Source organism: Pteronotus mesoamericanus, unplaced genomic scaffold (assembly GCF_021234165.1).
Source record: "Pteronotus mesoamericanus isolate MK-2021 breed Mesoamerican mustached bat unplaced genomic scaffold, CSHL_Meso_final contig_27, whole genome shotgun sequence".
Lineage (NCBI taxonomy): Eukaryota > Metazoa > Chordata > Mammalia > Chiroptera > Mormoopidae > Pteronotus > Pteronotus mesoamericanus.
The window spans coordinates 22,934,177-22,954,142 of record NW_026555115.1 but is presented as its reverse complement, the minus strand read 5'-3'; the positions used below and the strand labels follow the sequence as shown (position 1 = coordinate 22,954,142).

The following is a 19,966-nucleotide window of genomic DNA, read 5'->3' as shown; positions in this document are numbered from 1 at the left end:
AAAATTAGTCTGTGTGTGCCTTTCTATCTGCATATGTATGGGTCTTGTTTTCATTTTAAAAATTTAAAAAATAAATAAAACAAACTGAAGTCAAATTAATGGGATGAGAGATAAAAATTAAAATAGAATGCAAAATAACTTAATAAATTCAAATGCATAACATAATCACACTGAAGGTGGGAAAAGACGTGACCAGAGGAACTTTTTAACATAGTACTTTAACTATGTGCTCTCAGTCCAAAGACTACAAACTAAAATCAATCCTACATAGAAATTTTGGGGTTTTTTTCCGGGGGTGGAAGTTACCAATTCAGAACCTACATTCTGTGAGTTATAGGACTTAGCAATTAAGAAAATACAAGGTGGACAAAAGTAGGTTTACAGTTGTTGGAAAATAATACAATAATTAATCAATAATAATACAAGAATAAACTGTGTTTTGTGTACTCGAAACTGTAAACCTACTTGTGCCCACCCCTGTACATTGAATAGGAGTCGAATTTCTCACTGTTGGAGAAGGTAGTTACAACTAAGGAAAGAGAAAAGAATAGAAGAATAAACCCTGGGGTGATGAATTGGAATTAGAGATACCAGTTTAAGTTTATAGTTTTTAATATATATAGAAAGAGAACTAGATAAATATGCAATGTGTGTATTTATATCATATTTCTTCTCTCTGTCCACTTACAGGGTCCATCTGTAAGATACCCCCTGCAGCAATAAACATACCTAGCACTTTTCTCATTTCCAAATTACCACAAAAATAATAGAAAAGATGTCTTTTTTAAGTATGAAACCATAATTATAACTAGAAAGGAGAAAACACAGCAGATCAGACATTTGGAGAAGTTCCTGCAAATGGGCTTTGGGTGGAGGGGTTAGTGGGAAAGCAAAGGAGAGAACTGTCTCCCAAGGCACCTGAGAAGCTCCAAGCTCAGAGGCTGTGGGTCCTAGAAGTGGACATGAGTGAACATTATTTTGATGAGCAGCCATTCTCAAACTTTTTGGTCTCAAGACCCCTTTACATTCTTAAAATTATTGAGGACCCCAAAGAGCTGTTGTTTATGTATATTATACCTATCAATATTTACCATTTTAGAAACATAAAGGGAGATATTTTAAAATATATATTAATCATATAAACATAATAATAAGCTCATTATGTGTTAAAAATAAATGGCATATTTCCATGAAAAATTACTTTCCAAAACAAAAAAAGTGTTTAATGAAAACAGAGGCCTTATTATACATTTTCCAAATCTTTTTACTCTCTGGCCTGTTAGAAGACAACTGGATTCTCATATCCACTTCTGCATTTGATCTATTGCAAAACATCATTTTTAAAGTAGAGGGAAAAAAATTGGCCTCCCGCACTTCTGCAGTTAGAAAAAGAATATTTTACTTTATTTCATATACTAATTCATATATGAAAAAACATTACTATCACCCAAAGGATAACAGAATCACCAAAAACAAAAGGTGACATGGAATATAAGAAATGGCAGTAGTTGCATAAGAATTAGAAGAATTAAAGACATGAAGACCCTGTTGCTCAAAAACAGCAAAGCTTCAATGACAAGCTTATGTTTTCTCCATGAGTTCAATAATGTCACCTAGTTATTCATTTACACACATAAACTCTATTTATAGATTTAAAAAACTTATAAACAACTATAATTAACATGGAAATGTTCGTTATAATTGCAGAAAAATATAAATTGTATAAACCTTGACAATGTAAATATAATAATCCAACTAACAAAAATTAGAAATGAAGTGAGAAAAATGGAAGAAAGAGTAAATATGTCAATTATCTTTTCTTCCTTTCAGGAAGCAATAAGTAAACTGATAATAAATTGGTAGCTTGGTCAAGAAATTTAGGTATAAATATATTATTTAAAGTTATAATCATAACCATGAAGGAAAACAAAAACCAGACCATTAGCAGTCATTGTCTCTGGGGAATGAGGATGAAAAGGAAAAGGAAGAACCTTTTTCATTTTACATCATTTTCTAGTGTTTAACTTTTTTTATACTGCATGCTTGTAGTAATTATATAATAAAAACAGTAAGTTATTTTTATTTAAAATATTTAAATTATCACATTATTAAAACATTTTAAAAATAGAATGCTGACCTAGAGTTAGTAATCTGTCCAAAACTCGACTTCATTTAAGCAGTGGATGAGTTCACCAAAAGGTGTCTGTGATTTAAATCACATTTTAAATATGTTATATAAACAAGTACTTAATGATAGTGTGGCCCTTTGTAAAAGTAATGTCTGTCATTAAAACTTGTGCATCTTTTTTTAAAATTCTAATTTGTTTGGGGTTTTTGTTGTTCTTTACTGATAATTGCCTAAAATAAAAAGGAACAGTTACTCAAAATGAGTCATGGCTTTCTAAGTTAAATTCTGTGAACACTGGGATTCATGTAAGAGTGAATTTATCATCTGGATCAGACATAACTATTTTTGGCATAGTGTGGGTTGCTAGGCCATCACTGCCTCAAATTCATCAGTAAGCACCTGAATTCTGTAACTGCTGACAGAAAGTATGAGTGTGATTTCCAAGCTATCTGGAAATTAATTAAAAAAAACACTGTAGATTTTTTTACATGGACCAGTGGTTTTTACTGTACTGTCTTTTACTTTTTCTTTATGCCCATTCATGTGAAGAAGCAAACACTCAAACACCAAAACAAAAACAATGGAAATATAAATAGGACCCTTCTTTGGACGCTGGAAACTGCCAGGCATGCCTATTAGAAACACATCAAAGTATGAATAGGTGCAACCTCTAAAGACTTTTCATGCCAAATTATTCTAAAGCACATCGCCACAGTCTTTTGATTCAGGTTTAAACTCAGAAGGAAAAAGAAAAACAATTTTAAGAATCAGATTATATTATACTTGATGACTTAAGAACAAAAAAAGCCATTGAATTGAATTATGCTCACAAAAGTATAAAAGTTATTTTTATACTTATATTTTTTAAAACTTATTCTAATTTTTTAAAACATAATTATTTGACATTGCTCTCTGAATATACAAATACCTAGCATTTAAACTATTAACTTGAAGACATCCAGCCAAGATGAAGAGATATGTAGATACACTATGCCTCCTCGCACAACCAAAGATAGACAACAACCAATTTAAAAATAAAAATAACCAGAACTGACAGAAAATCAAACTCCTCGGAAGTCCAACAACCAAGGAGCTAAAGAAGAAACATTCAGAGAAAATCAAGATGACAGATGAGTGAATGGAAGTCACACTGACCTCCCAGAACCTATCTGGAATTACAACTAAATTGTGGAGAAATCGCCTGGAAAGAACAACTGAACAATAGTGAGAGAGGAGCCTTATAACCTCGGACAGACAGAAGAATCGGCTTTAGCACAATCCACTGGTAAGGAGTGCGGTAGAGACTCAAGAAGATGGGTGGGGCGCCCATGGGCAACGCCAGAGGGATTTTGAAATGATCAGTTGGATCCCCCTGAGAAGAGTGGGGTCTGAACCATAAGCAGGGATCTCCAGCCAACAGCACCATAGTCCAAAAAGTACTCAGATAACAGCCAGCTGTGAAAAGCAGCAGGGTTGCCCTCTGCCAGAGATGAGCAGCTGGAGATGCAGAGTTGTTTAAAGGGTTAACACATAAATTTTTATTTGCAGCCACTTACCCTGGTCTCCGGCAAAGGCGGGGACAGAGTGGACTAGAGACGCCTGAGGAGAGACTGGGGAAGGAGGCCTTGGGGAGAGAACTGAGAAAGTAGCCAGAGGAATCCTGGTGCTGACTCATCCCCCGTATGGCAGCAGCCATCTTACTCAGGCAGACCACTCCCCTGAGAGGCAACAGCAGGAGAGGACACACTAGCCCCATCCCAAGGAAGGATGTGGCCCAGGCCCAGGGGTGCTAAAGCCTGACTGCTGAGTATAGAGTGGCAGCCACAAATAGTAGGTCCCTGGCTAAAGGGGGCAAAGAGTGGTCTAGAGATACTTGAGGAGAGACTGGAAACGGAGGCTTTGGGGAGGGAACTGAGAGAGTAGCTGGCGGGATCCTGGTGCTGACTCCTCCCCCATACAGCAGCAGCCATCTCGCTCAGGCAGACCACTCCCCTGAGCGGCAGCAGCATGAGAGGACCCAATAACCCCGCCTGTAGGAGGGACTCTACCCCTCCCTGTGGTGTCTGAGCCTGACTGCTGAGTACAGAATGACTAGATTAGCAACTGAAGGAGACACCCACAGACAGTAGATTTCCGGAAGTCTCGAACAGACTGCCTAAGGTCAGATGGAGTCAACAGCTGACATCATCAGAGGTAGATCCAGAAACAAATAACAGCGGTCTCCTACCATAGAACTTCACACCACAAAGTCAAAAAATCAAGACAGATCAACTTAAGAAGCAGAAACAAAAAAGGAGAGTCTCACAAATAATGGGAAGACAAAGAAACACCCCCCAATCAAAGGGAAAGGAGGAATCCCCACAAAGAGAACTAAATGAAATAGAGGCAAGTAAACTATCAGATATGGAGTTCAAAACAACCGTTCTAAAGAAGCTCAATGAGCTCAGTGAGCTCAGAGAGAATTACCAAAAACTACAGGGAAACTATGAGGAACTTATTGCAAACTATATCAGCATGAAAAAGGACACAGAAACTATCAATAAGAGACAAGAGGAAGTGAAGAATACAATTTCTGAATTGTCGAACACAGTCAAAGGAATCAAAAGCAGGCTCGAGGAAGCAGACGATCAAATCAGCAAGCTGGCAGATAAGGTAGAAAAAAGCTTCCAGAAAGAGCAAGAAAATGAAACAAGACTCAAAAAGAATGAAGAGGCAGTTAGGGAAATGAAGGACAACCTGAAACATAATAATATCCATATAACAGGGATACCAGAAGGTGAAGAAGGGGAGGAAGGGACAGAGAACCTGTTTGGAAAAATAATGACAGGAAATTTCCTTAATTTGAGGAGAGAAAAAGTCACACAAGTCCAGGAAGCACAAAGGAGGCCCACTCCAAGACACATCATCATTAAAATGGCAAATATCAAAGACAAACAGAGAATCCTAAAGGAAGCAAGGGTGAAACAGGTAGTAACATATAAGGGAGCCCCAGTACAGCTAGCAGTGGACTTCTCAACAGAAACACTGCAAGCCAGAAGGGAATGGCAAGAAATATTCTGAGTCATAAAAAGCAAAGGCCTGCAACCAAGACTGCTCTACCCAGAAAGGCTCTCAATTAAAATGGAAGGTGAAATAAGGAGTTTCCCAGACAAAAGAAGGCTAAAAGAACACACCTCCACCAAACCAGCATTGCAAGATATGCTAAAGGGACTGCTTTAAGACGATGAAGTAAAAGAGTCTATGAATACCCAGTTCCTTTCATAGTCACCAATACTTGATGTTACCAATATTTTTAATACTTATTAATCTGATCGTGACAATGATGTTATTTTAGTCATTACTTTATTACTTGTTGAAACTAAACTTGTTTGTGTATATTTCTATTATTTTTAAAGAGCTTTAAATGACTTTTTTGTATTCTTTATCCATTTTTTGATTAAATGTTTGTAGAATTTTTTCCCTAAAAAAACCCTCTATTAACCGTTTTTTAGATGTGTTGCAAATACTTTCCTCTTCTATTACTTGTCCATTAACTTTTCTCACATGTATATTACTGTATAGTCTTAAATGTTTAATATAGTCATATTGTCAATATTTTACTTTATAGCTTCTGTGTTTGACTATTTTACTTCAGGGTAAGGAAAATACTATTTTGTATTTTCTCTGAAAACTCCTTAGATTTTACATACTGATTTTTCACTCACCTGAAGTTTTTGTATAATATGTGAAATAGGGCTCCGTATTTCCTTTATTTCAAGTAATAGTGGGTCATGCAAGTTATTTGTTGAATAAGCCTTATTTTCCTCATTGATTTGAAATATCAGTTTAATCATATATTACACTGTTCAACAGATGTATACGTTTGTTTCTAGAATGTTCATTATATTTCATTGATCTACTTGATTATTTCTGTGCTGGTGTCATGTTGTTTTAATTGCTGAGACTTTATAATGGATTTAAATTTTTTAATATTTTATCATGGATCTTGACATTTTTAAAAAAATAAACAAAATCTGTATTTTTAAAAATAAGAAAGAAGGAACTCCTACCTTTTGTGACAACATGTATGGAACTGGAGAATATTATGCTCAGTGAAATAAGCCAGTCAGTGAAAGACAAATGCCATATGATCTCACCTATAAGTGGAAACTATTCAACAAAATAAACTAACGAACAAAATAAACCACAGGCACGGAAACATGGTGTAAACTTAAAGTGACTCGAGGGGATGAGAAAGGAGGACAATGGTGGAAAGAAGGTGAAGTGACTGGACAAAGAACATGTATGAATGACCCATGGACATGGACAACAGTGTAGGAATTGACTGTGGGAGCAGGGAGCGGGGTGGGATGGGTGGAGGAAGGCAAAGGGGGAAGAATTGAGAAAACTGTAATAGAATAAACATGATTTAAAAATAAAAATAAAAATAAAGAAATGTCCAGGCAAACCTAGAGAGAAAATGTAGATTAGTGGTTGCTTCAGGCAAAGATTGGCTGGGGGCCAGGTAATTACAAGGCTGTTAGCTAAAGTGTATGGTGTTTCTTCTTGAGGTTATAAAAATATTCTAAAAATTGACTTTGGTAATTGTTGCACATATCTGTGAATATATTGAAATCACTTGAACTGGAGAAAGGAGAAGGAGGAGGGGAAGGAGAAGAAGGAGAAGAGGAGGAGAGAGGAGGAAGAGAAAGAAAGAGAGAGAGAGAAAGAGAGAGAGAGAGAGGAAAGAAAGAAAGAAAGAAAGAAAGAAAGGAAGGAAGGAAGGAAGGAAGGAAGGAAGGAAGGAAGGAAGGAAGGAAGGAAGGAAGGAAGGAAGGAAGGAAGAGAAAGAAAGAAAGAGAGAGAGAAAGAGAGAAAGAAAGAAAGAAAGAAAGAAAGAAAGAAAGAAAGAAAGAAAGAAAGAAAGAAAAGAAAGAGGAAAGGAAGGAAGGAAGGAAGGAAGGAAGGAAGGAAGGAAGGAAGGAAGGAAGGAAGGAAGGAAGGAAGGAAGGAAAGAGAGGGAGAAGGAGGAGGAGGAGAAGAAGAAACATTCATCCAGACTGGTAGAAGGAGCGGAGACAGGCAGCTGGGGCGGAGAGGATGCACAGCAAGGCTGTGGCTGAAGGACTAGGTGAGCAAGGCAGCAGCTGGTGGATTGGGCGGTCCCAAATTTGGATGCAGATAAACCAGAAGAAATAGCCGGGGAAGCGAGACAGACTGCACAATCCAGGGTTCCAGTGCAGAAAAAGAAAGCTTCAGAACCTCTGGTTGTAAAAACCTGTGGGGGATGAGGCAGCAGAAGGAACTCGCAGCCTCACAGGGGAGATCGTTGGAGAGACCCAAGGAGTCCTAAAATGTACACAAACCCAGCCACCCAGGGATCAGCACTAGAAGGGCCCAATTTGTTTGTGGGTAGCAGGGGAAGTGACTGAAAGCCAGCCAAGAGCCGAGCAAGTAGAACTGTTCCCTCTCAGACCCTTCTCCCACATACAGCACCATAATGCAGCAACCTGGGTTGCCCCACCCTAGCGTATACCTAAGGCTCCACCACTTCCAAAGTAGCAGGTGTGCTGAGACAAAGAAATATGGCCCAAATGAAAGAACAGATCAAAACTCCAAAAACAGAACTAAGAGATGAAGAGATAGCCAACCTATCAGATGCACAGTTCAAAACACAGGTAATCAGGTTGCTCACAGAAATGGTTGAGTATAGTCGCAAAATGGAGGAAAAAGTGAAAGCTTTGCAAAGTGAAATGAAGAAAAGTATACAGGGAACCAACAGTAAAGGGAAGGAGATTGGGTTTCAAATCTACAATCGGGAGCAGATGGAAGAGATCAACAGTCAACCAGAACAGAATGAAGAAACAAGAATTCAAAAAAAAATGAGGAGAGGCTTAGGAACATCTGGGACAACTTCAAATGTTCCAACACCCAAATCATAGCAGTGCCAAAAGGAGAAGGGGGAGAGCAAAAAATTGAAAACTTATTTGAAAAAATAATAAAGGAGAACTTCCCCAATCTGGCAAAGGAAATAGACATACAAGTCCAGGAAGCTCAGAGAGTCCCAAAGAAGTTGGACCCAAAGAAGTTAGACCCAAAGAAACACACACCAAAGCACATCATAATTATATTACCCAGGATTAAAGATAAGGAGAGAATCTTCAAAGCAGGAAGAGAAAAGGAGACAGTTACCTACAGAGGAGTTCCCATAAGACTATCAGCTGATTTCTCAAAAGAAACCCTGCAGGCAAGGAGGGGCTGGCAAGAAGCATTCAAAGCCGTGAAAAGCGAGGACCTACATCCAAGATTACTCTATCCAGCAAAGCTATCATTTAGAGTGGAAGGGCAGATAAAGTGCTTCCCAGATAAGGTCAAGTTAAGGAAGTTCATCATCACCAAGCCCTTATTATAAGAAATGTTAAAGGGACTTATCTAAGAAAAAGAAGATCAAAAGCTAAGAACAGTAAATTGATAACAAACTCATAATTATCAACAACTAAACCTAAAAGAAAAACAAAAATGAACTAAGCAAACAACTAGAAGAGGAACAGAAATACAGAAATGGAGATCAGAGGGAAGGGGGGAAATGGGGGAAAAGGTACAGGGAATAAGGAGCATAAATAGTAGGTAGAAAATAGGCAGGGGGAGGTGAAGAATAATATCGGGAATGGAGAAGCCAAAGAAATTGTATATATGACCCATGGACATGAACTGAGGGGCAGGGGGGAATTCTGGGGTGGGGGTAATGCTGGTGGGAGGGTGGGTGAGGGCGGAGGGGAATAAAGGGCAGAAATAAAAGGGACAATTGTAATAGTATAATCAATAAAATATATATATTAAAAAAAATTTTTAAACTCTTACCCTGAAGAGATACATTTTAGTTGGGGAAAGTATAAAATAAATGGGAAAAATAAGCCAAAACTCAGTTATCCACCCTGATAAAAGGCCAGGGTGTCCAATTAGGCCAGGCCAGAGGCTGATCACCACCTAGTGGCACCTTCCTCAAATTACAAGCATAGTAGTACTTCAAAGTCATGACGAATCTCCTTGCAAACCCCCGCAACTAAATGATGGCAAGGAACAATCCTTATCTGGCCATGGATGAAATGTATCCTTTGGCAGTAAGAAGTTTTCAAGTTACCTAACCCATTCATTCAGATAAGTTGAATGTATTAATCATATTTTTGTTTGTTTTTTATCTTATGATGTTATAACATTTTTAAAATCTTGCTGCCTAAGGAGATGAACCCTCTCAGGGTTAACCAATTCTTAGAGATAGCAAAGGGCTGACCAGGAGCATCCGTTTCATATGCAAATCAACCAATTCCAAATCTTTACCCAAATCACCCCCTTTTATGTAACTTTCATACACCAAGGCATACCCTGCTCTAAGTCATCTCAGGGCTATTGACTAGACAACTAGAAACCACCCCTTTAGCCCAAAGCCTGCCAGAACTATTCAAACTAGCCAATTCTAACCTGCTCTGCTCTGCCTTTCCCATGGAAAGTCCAGTAAAGGCTCTCGCCCAGGCCTCCCCCTCGCTCCTGCTTCTGCCCCCCAACTAGAACCTGATGCTGCCCCTCTCGCCTTGTGTGTGCAGCACTCCCCCTTCTCTCAGGACATGTAGGTAGGAAATTCTTCCAGTGGCATTGACCTCTCCATGTCACCACTCGCTCGCCTCTATGAATGAAGATCCTTGGGTACCAATGAGACTGAATCCCACCTAATTCATTTCAGTGAAGAATCACTTTCATTCCAGGTTCTAGGACATCAGCCAGAAAAGGTCTCCATTCCACTTTTTACAAATATGCAGCTTTTTCAGCCTAGTTGCCATTTTCAGGGTTGAGCTCCCAGGTTAAATAACAAACGGGGCTGCAAAATGGAAAGGGGGAAGGGCAAAGAAGAAAGAGTGGGAAAGGGTGAGAGTGCCGATGTGAAAGCCACAGACTCAACTAGACCCTGAGGACCATTTCTGTCCTCTCTTCTCTCCCGGATTTTGGGGCTGTGAACTTCTTTTCTTCTGCTACCTCCAAAAGCTACCATTGGTGGTCTTTACAGTGAAGCTAAGAGCTTAGGCTTCAAGACCTTTCACCTGCACTGGGTTCCTCCCAGAGGTTATATCTAATTTTGTATTTGTAATTTTTACTAAAGACAATCCATAAAAATTGTATAAGCTTCATGTTCTACAAAAACCTGGCAGGCAAGAGAACTCGTGGCTCCAGAAACCCCAGACGTGAGCCCTTCATTTCCCCACAATGATTCCGGGCCCCAGTTTCCTTATCTGTAAAAGGAGGGGCTCACAAGACAGTGTTGTCTTAAGTTTCCTTTTCTCCTCAGGTGCATTCACTTCTCTGCATACTGACAAAGCAATGTGTTTTTACCTCACATGTAGCTGATGAGGCTCACTTTGCATATTGGCTTTTTAAAGATGCTAAAACAGGCCTGGAAAATGCATAGGAAAAACAAGTCGGTTCTTAACTGTACACTGGCTAATGAGGATGCAGAAAATAAGAGCAATGCTTTTGCAATGAAGCCTGGCACCAGTGCTCAAATTTGCATTATCACCTAAAGACTGGATGCATTAAGAGCAACTCAGAGCTGTATTATGGGATCGTGGGTTAGCCTGGCTCTGTCATTTGTTTGGACAACTCATTCAACATCTCTGGGCTTGTTTCCTGACATGGTGAGCAACGAGACTGGGTCAGAGGAGCTCTCTGGATCCGTGTCTCTAAACATGTTCATTTCTATCTGCCTCTCTCTTGCTCGTGCCACTTGACCAGACTCACTTTCTTACTCCCATCAGACTAACCTAGGTAAGCCACTGAACTGAGGAGGAGACAACAGAGAGAGTCAAAGGAGGGGAAGACAGAGAAGCGAAAGAGAGGGCAGGACGTCAGGCAATGCTGGGTACAGGGTCGGAGGTGGGTCACACCCTGGAAGCCAATCTGGACACATCTCCTCCCACAGGTGGCCCAGATGCCATGGCTCTGACAGGAACCCATTCCCTGGGTCTGCACTGAGCTTTTCTGTAGGGTGATTAGCTCAGGCCAGCCAGATATTACCCCACAGACTTCCTAAAAAAAGAGTCCTCATGGACCTACTTCAGCTGGAGCTCAAGTCTCTGGAGGAAAACGGGATATAGAGGAAAGAATAAAATGAATCACTTATACTACCTAATCTGTAGTTTCTGGTGACTTGTTCTCATGCCATAGCATGCCACAGCTTCCCTTTCAGTTTCTCTGAAGACCATCCAACTCTGAGAGAAAGAAGGCAAAAGCTTCAGGTTGGTTGGAGGTTTTCCTTATTCCACAGTAATTAAGAGAGTTCAGTTTTAATATCTCTAGCAGTAGCTGGGGATCCTGGCAAGAATAGGCACTCAGTAAACAAGCCCAGCGTGGCTCAATTGGTTGGAGCGTCGTCCCATAAAGCACAAGTCTGTGGGTTCGATTCCCAGTCAGGACATATGCCTAAATTGCACGTTCGGCCCCGGTCAGGGTGCGTGCAAGAGCCAAACGATGAATGTTTGTCTCTCATGTCAATATCTCTCTCCCTCTCTCTCCTTCCCTTTCCCACTCTCTGAAATCAATAAGCATGTTCTCAGGTGAGGAAATAAACAACCAAGGAGGCAAGCCAGCAGGCAAGCCAGTTGAGCTGAATTTTCTCACTATTACCCATGCTCAAAGCATCTGATCCTGCTGGACTACAGATCTCCCACAATATGTCTACTTGCCACCTCCCTCTGTCTCAGGCTACCTGCTTTCTGCTGCCAGCTTACTCTTCCTGACACACCATGTTCTTCACAGTCCTCTCTGTCCAGTGACTGGCAGAGACAAGCATGGAATCTAAGGTTATTAGCCTTCCATTCACTCCCCTCAGGCACCAGCTGCTCCTTAGCTTTCCAGCCCTGTGTTCACCAATAGCCCACTCTATTGGGTTTCAATACGATATCTGCTTCATCCAGTTACTGAACATGCATTGTATTTAGTGCTCACTCGTGACAGCCACTGGGCCAGGTCCTACTGCATACGGCATAAAAACCCTGACAAGCAGGTTCACACAACCCATCTCGCAGTTGTGAAAACAGACTGGGAGCCCTTGAGTAACTTGTCCAAGGGCCCAACACATCTAGTGGCACAGTCAGAATTTGGAATTCAAGTTAACAGGTTCAAGTCCACCACCAAACCAACCAAGTATCAGTGAAGTACCTGAGGACAGAGGCTCCTGGAGCAAGATGCACACTTGCCACAAATTCAGTGGGTCCTCAAACACATAAACACACACACATGCACACATTCCTGAACTACCCTAGACCCACTTAGACCTAGAAAGTATCCCATACCCCTCAATGGACTGCTCACCCAAGAGGTTGTCCTGGACAATATCCCTCATTCTTGTTTTGGCCACTGGAATCATTCTGGATTTGGGACTCCTGCCGTAGGTCTTCTGCTTGAATTTGCCGTGCTGAGTCATTCGTTTACTTGCCAACTGAACCTTCCGATCATTTACATCACTACCTCATATGTGGACCAAATACATACTCCGTACCTTAGTTTTATTATTAGCCAACATTTACTGAATATTTACTGTTAAACAAGCACCATACTCAATATTTACATGAATTATCTCTTTTAACCTTTGTAATCTTTAGGGTAGGTTCTATTACTGTAGCCATTTTATAGGTGAGGAAGCTTAGCAAGTAACTAGCCCAAGGTCACAAAGGGTTAGAGTTAGCACTTGAACCCAGGCACATGTATGCTTGACCATCACACCATGTTCCCTCAGACCTACAGCCTCTTCCCAGTTGGTCCCCTTATTACTGACCAACACGCATACATGCACACATTACGCACACTGCTACCCCATCTGGTCCTGAGAGTAGTAAAGCCAAACCAAGGATCCATTCATTCACCTCTCCACCTAACTCACAACATCCTCTCTGTGGCCAAATTTCCTGAGAGCTACTTTCCTGTCACAGTGACCAAGAAAAGAGCAGATCTGAATTGATGGGCTCACATAGCACCCATCAGGTCTCTTCCCACTGGGCACTGCCTTCTTAATCCCATGTTCCTCAGGCTCCAAACCTCTTAGCAGGATTCCCAACTCCCAAGACTTGGGTAAAGCTAGAAAAAAGTTCACAGGAGTGCTCGCTTCAGCAGCACATGCACTAGTTTTGGAATGGTACAGAGTAGATGGGCATGGCCCCTGCGCGAGGATGACATACAAATTCATGAAGCGTGCCATGCTTTCATGGAACTGGAGAGCATTATGCTAAATGAAATAAGCCAGGCAATGGAAGACAAGTACCATACGACCTCACCTATAAGTGGAACCCAATAAACAAAACAAACAAATGAGCGAAATAGAACTAGAGACATGGAAATAAAGAACAAACTGATAGTGACCAGAGGGGAGGGTGTAAGGGGATAATGGGGGAGAAAAGGGGAAGGGTCTAGTCAAGGAACATCTATAAAGGACCCAAGGATGTGGGCAACAGGGTGGGGATTGACTGAGGGGAGGGGGGTGGGTTGGGCAGGGGAGAGCAACAGGGGAAAAATTGGGACAACTGTAATTGAACAACAAATAAAAATACATATGTACATTCATAAATAGTTCTGAGTCTGATGGAAAGTTCACAGTCATTTGCATGTGAAAATGAGAGCCAGTGTTCAAATTTCTTTCTGGCTACATGGCTGGTTGGCAATATTACATAATATAGTATACATATAATCTACCTTCTCAAGATCCCCAAATCTTTTTCCAATGTTGTATTAAAAATTTTTTAAAAACATATTCAAGAGAAAAAAAGAAAGGTTCATGGGAAACTCCTGGAGGGCTAGGCACTCCCAGAGTTCAGCTTCAAACGTGTTAGCTGCCCAGCCTGCTATCTGGTCCCCACCCAGGCCTTGGGTTTACCATCTGCTGGCCTTGTTCTTACCACTGAGGCAGGAGACATACAGCAGAAAGGATTAAAGCTTAGACCTGGGTTCCAAGTACCTCTGTTTTTCATCTGTCACACCAAATTAGTCCTGTCCTACTTCAGAATATTGCTGTAAGGATTCAATGAGGGAATGCATATTAAATGTTCAGTACATACTTGCCCACCAATTGGTAGTTATTAACATTGTCTTACCCTCTCAGCCTGGGACGTGCTTCCCAACGTCACCATTTGTTCTATGTCCACCAATACTGCAAATGGCACTGCCCCAGTCCCTAGCCAGGCAAGTTCGGTTACATAGTACCAACACCGACTGAGCATTTTCTATATGCTGAGCACTCGGGGCCTGTATTGAGAGCACAGAAATGAATAAGACATGACCTTGAACTTACAGAGTTCATATCCTTCAGGGAGACAGGAGAGAAACAGCTCATTGCAATGCCATGTGGTAAGCATAGTGGCAGCGCCTGCTGTGGGAGCAGGGGTGCTCAGTGGGATCTGGGGGTGTTGGGCACCAAGATAAGGAGTTGGAACAGAATTGTGAAGCCATTGAAAGGCTTCAAGCAGAGGAGTCAAAGGCACAATTTTATGCTTTAGAAAAAGATCACTTTAGTGGCAATGTGGAGAAAGAACCGCAATGTGAGGAAAGAAGTTAGAAGGGTATGAATAGTCCAGGCAAGAAATGGTACCTTGGAAAAAGAACAGAGGAGACAGAGAAAAAGAGATGGATTTCAAATGTGTCTCGACTGTGAACACCAAAGGCCTGGACATTGAATGTTGTCCAATCCCTCAATGTTTGGAGATTGAAGAGGAGGGAGAAGGAGGAGACACGGAGGAATTTGCGTCCACCATATTTTAAAAATCATCACTTATGGCAATTTAACTTGCATTGTGGTTATCTGTTACTTGTTCATTTGCTTAATCAGCTAACATTTATTGTCCACTTAGATACCTAGCACTGCTTTAGGTACTTGGAGGGTTCTGGTGGCAAATGAATTTAGTGAACAGTATCAGCAAAGACCAACCTAGGGGAAAGATGCAAGCACAGAGCCTAAGGAATGGTGAGCTTTGGCTGGAAGGTGGGGCACAAAGAGGAGCGCACTGGGGACTCAGGCTGAGTTGGACAGCGCAGGGCTGAGGCTAAGGAGTTTGTACACCGGGTGGTCGACACGGGGAGCCACAGAAGGCTTTGAACAGGGCAGAGAGCATTACAGCTGAGCTCTAACAGAGCTCAGAGATGAACCGAAAATGTCTCATTTCTTTCCCTTTTTGGAATCCCTGGGCACAAGTGCCTCATGTTTTCCACCCGAGTATCTTTTTCACTCTTAGCCCATTATTTAGGAAGTAGTCCACAAATATATGTTAAGTGTATAAGCACTCATGTCCAGTCTTATACACCCAAAGGAAATGCATGGGAAGTATGGTGGGAGACTGGACAAGGTAAATAAAATGTAAGACCCCTGACAAATCAAGGTCTTTCTAAGGGTCCTTGGCCCCACTGAGGATGAGGCCATAGGCCTTGTCACCCAGGAGTGAAGAGCTCTGGGCAAGAGCTCTGAGATTTCTATGAAGAGCCATTCCAAGTCTCCAGTCACTCATTTCTAAGCAGCCTGACTACTTCCAGGGCTATGTGTGAGGAGCAGGATTACGGCCCTGGGCCTGCCAGGGGGAAGGGGAACACTCACCACCCGCCCGCCATCATGCTGCGTTTCTCACATGAACTCGTGTCCATGAAGAGAAGGCACACAGCCAGTCTGGGTTCCCCCACCAACCCTGAGCCCCTCACCAGCCTCCATTCCTTGGCCCAGGACCCCCGGTTCTAGACCCTGCTCTTGCTATTGAGTAAGGCCTTGAGTTGATTCTCTCCCCTCTTGGGGGGCTCATTCTCCCTGTTACAATCTCTAGCAACCCTCCTGCCCCACTCTACAAAGCATGAGAGAATCCAAAGGACAGTGAAAAGATCAAGGCTGAGTGGTTGTTAACCAACAGACAAAGACACTGGAAACAAGTAGTTTCCTGATATACGCTTAAGTACTTTTTTTTAAGGGATTAACTATTTCTAGGGAGAGCCACTTCAATTCCATAGCTACATCGAACATTTACTATAACTAGAGGTCAACAGGAAGAGGATAAAGGGGAATAAATAGCCCTGCAGACATCAGGGAATCCAGAAACTCATTTGCCTTCAGCATATATGAAATTATCAGAAACATTTTTTCCTTCTTACATTGGTTTAATTCAATATTAAAAGTTCATGTTATCTGAGTCCTTACTCTGTTCATGGAAAATCTCCATGGTGGGGGTGGGGGTGGGGAGAGGAGACCAGGATTAAAAATCCACTACAAATAATAGCAAAGAAAAGAGTCTACATAAATGGTTAACAGTTGGCTATATTTTCTCAAGCTGAAATACAAAAAAAACCCAAAAAACAAAAAAAAAACACACCAAAAACCCACCAAACAAACAAACAAAACTCCAAAACTTCTGAGATAATTCTTTCTAAAATAGTGCACTGTAATATTTGCATTCAGTTTCCTGTCTGATGACTCTTTGTTCATGGGTCGTGGCTGTCCCCCCACACCACCCAGGCCTACCTGCTGGGCTGCCTCGTGGAAGAGTTCCTGCACCTGAGACATCTGGGCCATTCTTGTGGAAACAGGGGGTCCCAGCGGTCTGGGTGGGGAGGCCCCTCTGAAAGGTAAACACCATCCTCAGTCAGGCTGGCTCCTTCCCCCCTCTCTCCTGGTCACCCATCCTTCGTCCACACCAGAGGGTGGCCCTGGCTGAGAGAGCAACCTTGTTCCACCTCATCTGGAAACTCACCCCCCTCCCTCTTCAGTACCCAGATAGATCCCACTCATCCTTCAGAGGCTCCCTGTGTTCAAATTGTGCTGTCCTAAAGCCACAACTGCCCCCAGCTCGCTCTCTTCACTGAGCTCCTTCAGCTGGGTCGGGGGGTGGGGGGTGGCCAGCTGCCCAGCCCTTAGGCACACAGTTTCACGCTCCTCTCACATCCTCTGACCCTCTTTATCCAGGGCAAGGGCACTATCGCTCACTAGACCGGGTCTCAGGCAATGAGTGAATGTAGGACAGGACCGTGAGCAGCGTGGGAGAGGGATGGTCGGGAGGGTGTCCTGGGGGTCCCTCTGGAGCAGAGTCAGAAAGAGGCGGGGGTGGAGCGAAAAGGATGACAGTATCATCATCAGGGCTCGGTTCTCATCAGGGGAGGGCCATCTTCCCTGGCCGCTGGATCCAGCTGTCCTTGGAGCAAGGACCTTGTGCCTAGCTCTCTGTGCCCCTCTCCCCAGCAGAGGGCTGGAGCTGAGACAGGGCTCCTGACCCTTTGGAAGGAGGAAGAAAAGGCAGAATGAGAGAACGGGTAGAGTTTGTGGTCATGTAAGAAGAATATGCCCCATGAGATTGGCCAATGAAGAGGAAGAAGAGAGAAGACTCACTGAGGAGTATTCAAAGCTGAAGAGTTGGGGCAGGGGGTGGTGAGAGGGGGTCACTGCTCTGAGAGAAGCTGGTGAGATTGCAGGGATTTGGTGGGCTGCAGAGACGAGTAGAGAGTGGAGGGACCCCAGAAAGCTCCCCAACGCAGCTCAGCTCGGCTGCCCACATGTAGATGGAGCGCTCATCCTCAACACATTCGCCTCTGCTCACACCCTCGACCCACTGGAAAGGACCCCAAGATTTACTGAGGCTTGCTCTGGAGCCGGAGCCCAGCACTCCTTGCATCTCCGGCAGCGCACCCCTCACTTACCTGAATCCGAACCCGGCATGGCACAGCCCTCTCCCCTCCACCCACAGCCCGGTAGGAAGCGCTGGGCCTGCTGGAGGCACGCGTGTTCGAGTGCTCACGTGCAGACGCGCCACCCTTGCAAGCACCCCAGGTGACTGGGAAGGGGGGTTGCTGTACCTGAGCAGGGGGCAAACGGGACCCACGCCTGGCCCCCTTTCTATGGGATAGAGCTCCTCTGGGAAGAGTAGCCGCCCCTAGACCTGCCTGAGCGCTCCCCACCAGCCGCGTCAGCCCTCACCTGCTCCCAGGACAGCGAGCTCCTGCCGCTGTGCCCTTCCTGTCCCCGCCCCCCTACCCCCCCCCACCCCGTTCTGCCACGTGGCTGACCAGGTGTCGCTGTGCGGGTCCCAGCTGTCCCACGGGCCAGGCGGTCCTGCCCGGGATTGAGAACCTCAGCCACATCCGCTCCCAAGAGTCTGGGTACAGGTGGAGAACGAGGGGGCTACAGAGCCTTCTCCTCCTCAAGAGTCGTCCCGTCTGCACAACTACCAGTGCCCAGGAGGGCTCCGCGCTCCCAGGCAGCGCTGCCTGGCCCAGAAGAAGGGGGCTCAGATCTTGAACCGTCTGGGAAAGGCCTGGGAGCAGCAGTAAGGGGAGGAGGGTCTGCCAGCCTTCAGACTTGTCTCCACCAGCCACTGTTCCTACTGCCCTCGACAACGAGTTCAATACAGCCTGCTGAGATGCCCAGCCTGGGATTAAGGGACAGGACGCAAGTTTACTCGCTGCAGTTCCGTTTTAGGAATTGCAGTCTAAGCCTGCAGACAGGAGTGAAAAAGCCTGCGGAGCGGGGAAAGCCCACCACTCCCACGCTGGTCGTGAGGCCTCCGGCAGGTGCAGAACCATCCCTACAGGAGACCGAGACTGCGCTCCAGGGATCCCGAAGGGCACCGACTATGGGACCGGGTGACCCCCAGACTCTCAGGAAAAAATTCTTTTTGCCAGGAAAGTGCCTTCAGATATGCTAAGGTGTAGGGAGGAAATGATCCTCACCACCTGCAGTACCACTTAGAACCCCCTTCGGGGTCTGGGGGTAAAGTTTCCAGGGCCCCAGCTTGCAGGAAAAAAAGACTAAATTAACACAGAGAGAGATTAAATTATCTCCATCTCCAATCTGGCACATTCTCTAAATTTGAATAACTTGCTAGGCTTCCATGAAATAGGAGGGCAGCTGGGAGTACTTCCCACACACCCACAATCCTTTGTGTGAAAATCCCTAAAAATAGAGGTTTTTATTTTAAGAACAAAAAAGAAGGCAAAGCCATGGGAACACTGACAGACCCCCAACCTCTCCTGCTCCAAAAAGAAGAGGTTTTTGTTTGGTTTTGGTTTTTTCTTTTGGTGGGTGTTTTTGGTTTTGGTTTTGTTTTTTTGGTGAGGAAAGATATGAAACATAAAATGTGCCATTTTAAACTATTTTTAAATGCACAATTCAGTAGCATTAATTACATTCAGCAGGTTGTCCAATCATCACTGACATCTATTTCCAAAACCTCCTCATCACTCTAAACAGAAACTCTTACCCACTAGGCAACAACTCCCCATTCCTCCCACTCCCAGACCAATGTAACCTCCAGTCTGTGTTGTCTCTGAATTCACTTCTTCAAGATATTTCATATTAAGTGGAGTAGACAATTATCTGCAAGTGAAACAAGCCTTCAGGTGATTCCAGCCCCTGGTGTCAGAGGCTTCCCGCTGAGGTCCCAGACATTGTAGAGCAAGCCTGAATTCCTGACCATAGACACCATGAGAGATAATAAATTATTGTTTTTAAGCTAGCAATTTTCAACTGGTGTGCTGCCACTCACTGCAGCCAGAGGCACCCTGGTGTGCCGCAAGAATTTTTAAAACATGCAATGCCTGACTAGTCAGGGGAACTGGCCTCTTTTCCCTTAGACTGTCAAAATAAAAAATGACAACAGCCAACACAACAACAGTTGTTCGGTGTGAATGAATCAACATTTTACCCATTTTTTTTTCCTGTCAGATCAGTAAAAAATAATGTATTTTTTGGTGTGCCACAGAATTTTGGTAATTTATGTGTGCCATGAGATGAAAAAGGTTGAAAACCACTGCTTCAAGAAAATGAGTTTTGGGATACCTTGTTTTTTCAGCAATAGATAG

General features: G+C 43.3%; 1 protein-coding gene and 1 non-coding gene across 2 annotated transcripts in view; one reads left to right on the top strand and one right to left on the bottom strand.

The window, feature by feature from the left end:
* SLC12A8 (solute carrier family 12 member 8) overlaps window positions 1-17,781 on the bottom strand; it is a 155,057-nt gene extending 137,276 nt beyond the window's left edge. The window contains exons 1-2 of the mRNA XM_054574927.1: window positions 17,663-17,781; window positions 16,638-16,734 (exon numbers count right to left, since the gene is read on the bottom strand). Of these exons, the coding sequence (XP_054430902.1) occupies window positions 16,638-16,734; window positions 17,663-17,781 (216 nt within the window). The remainder of the gene's footprint in view (window positions 1-16,637; window positions 16,735-17,662) is intronic.
* LOC129071875 (U6 spliceosomal RNA) lies at window positions 13,249-13,355 on the top strand. The gene has a single exon (XR_008529301.1). It is a non-coding gene; the product is annotated as a U6 spliceosomal RNA (small nuclear RNA).
* Window positions 17,782-19,966: the final 2,185 nt, after the last annotated feature.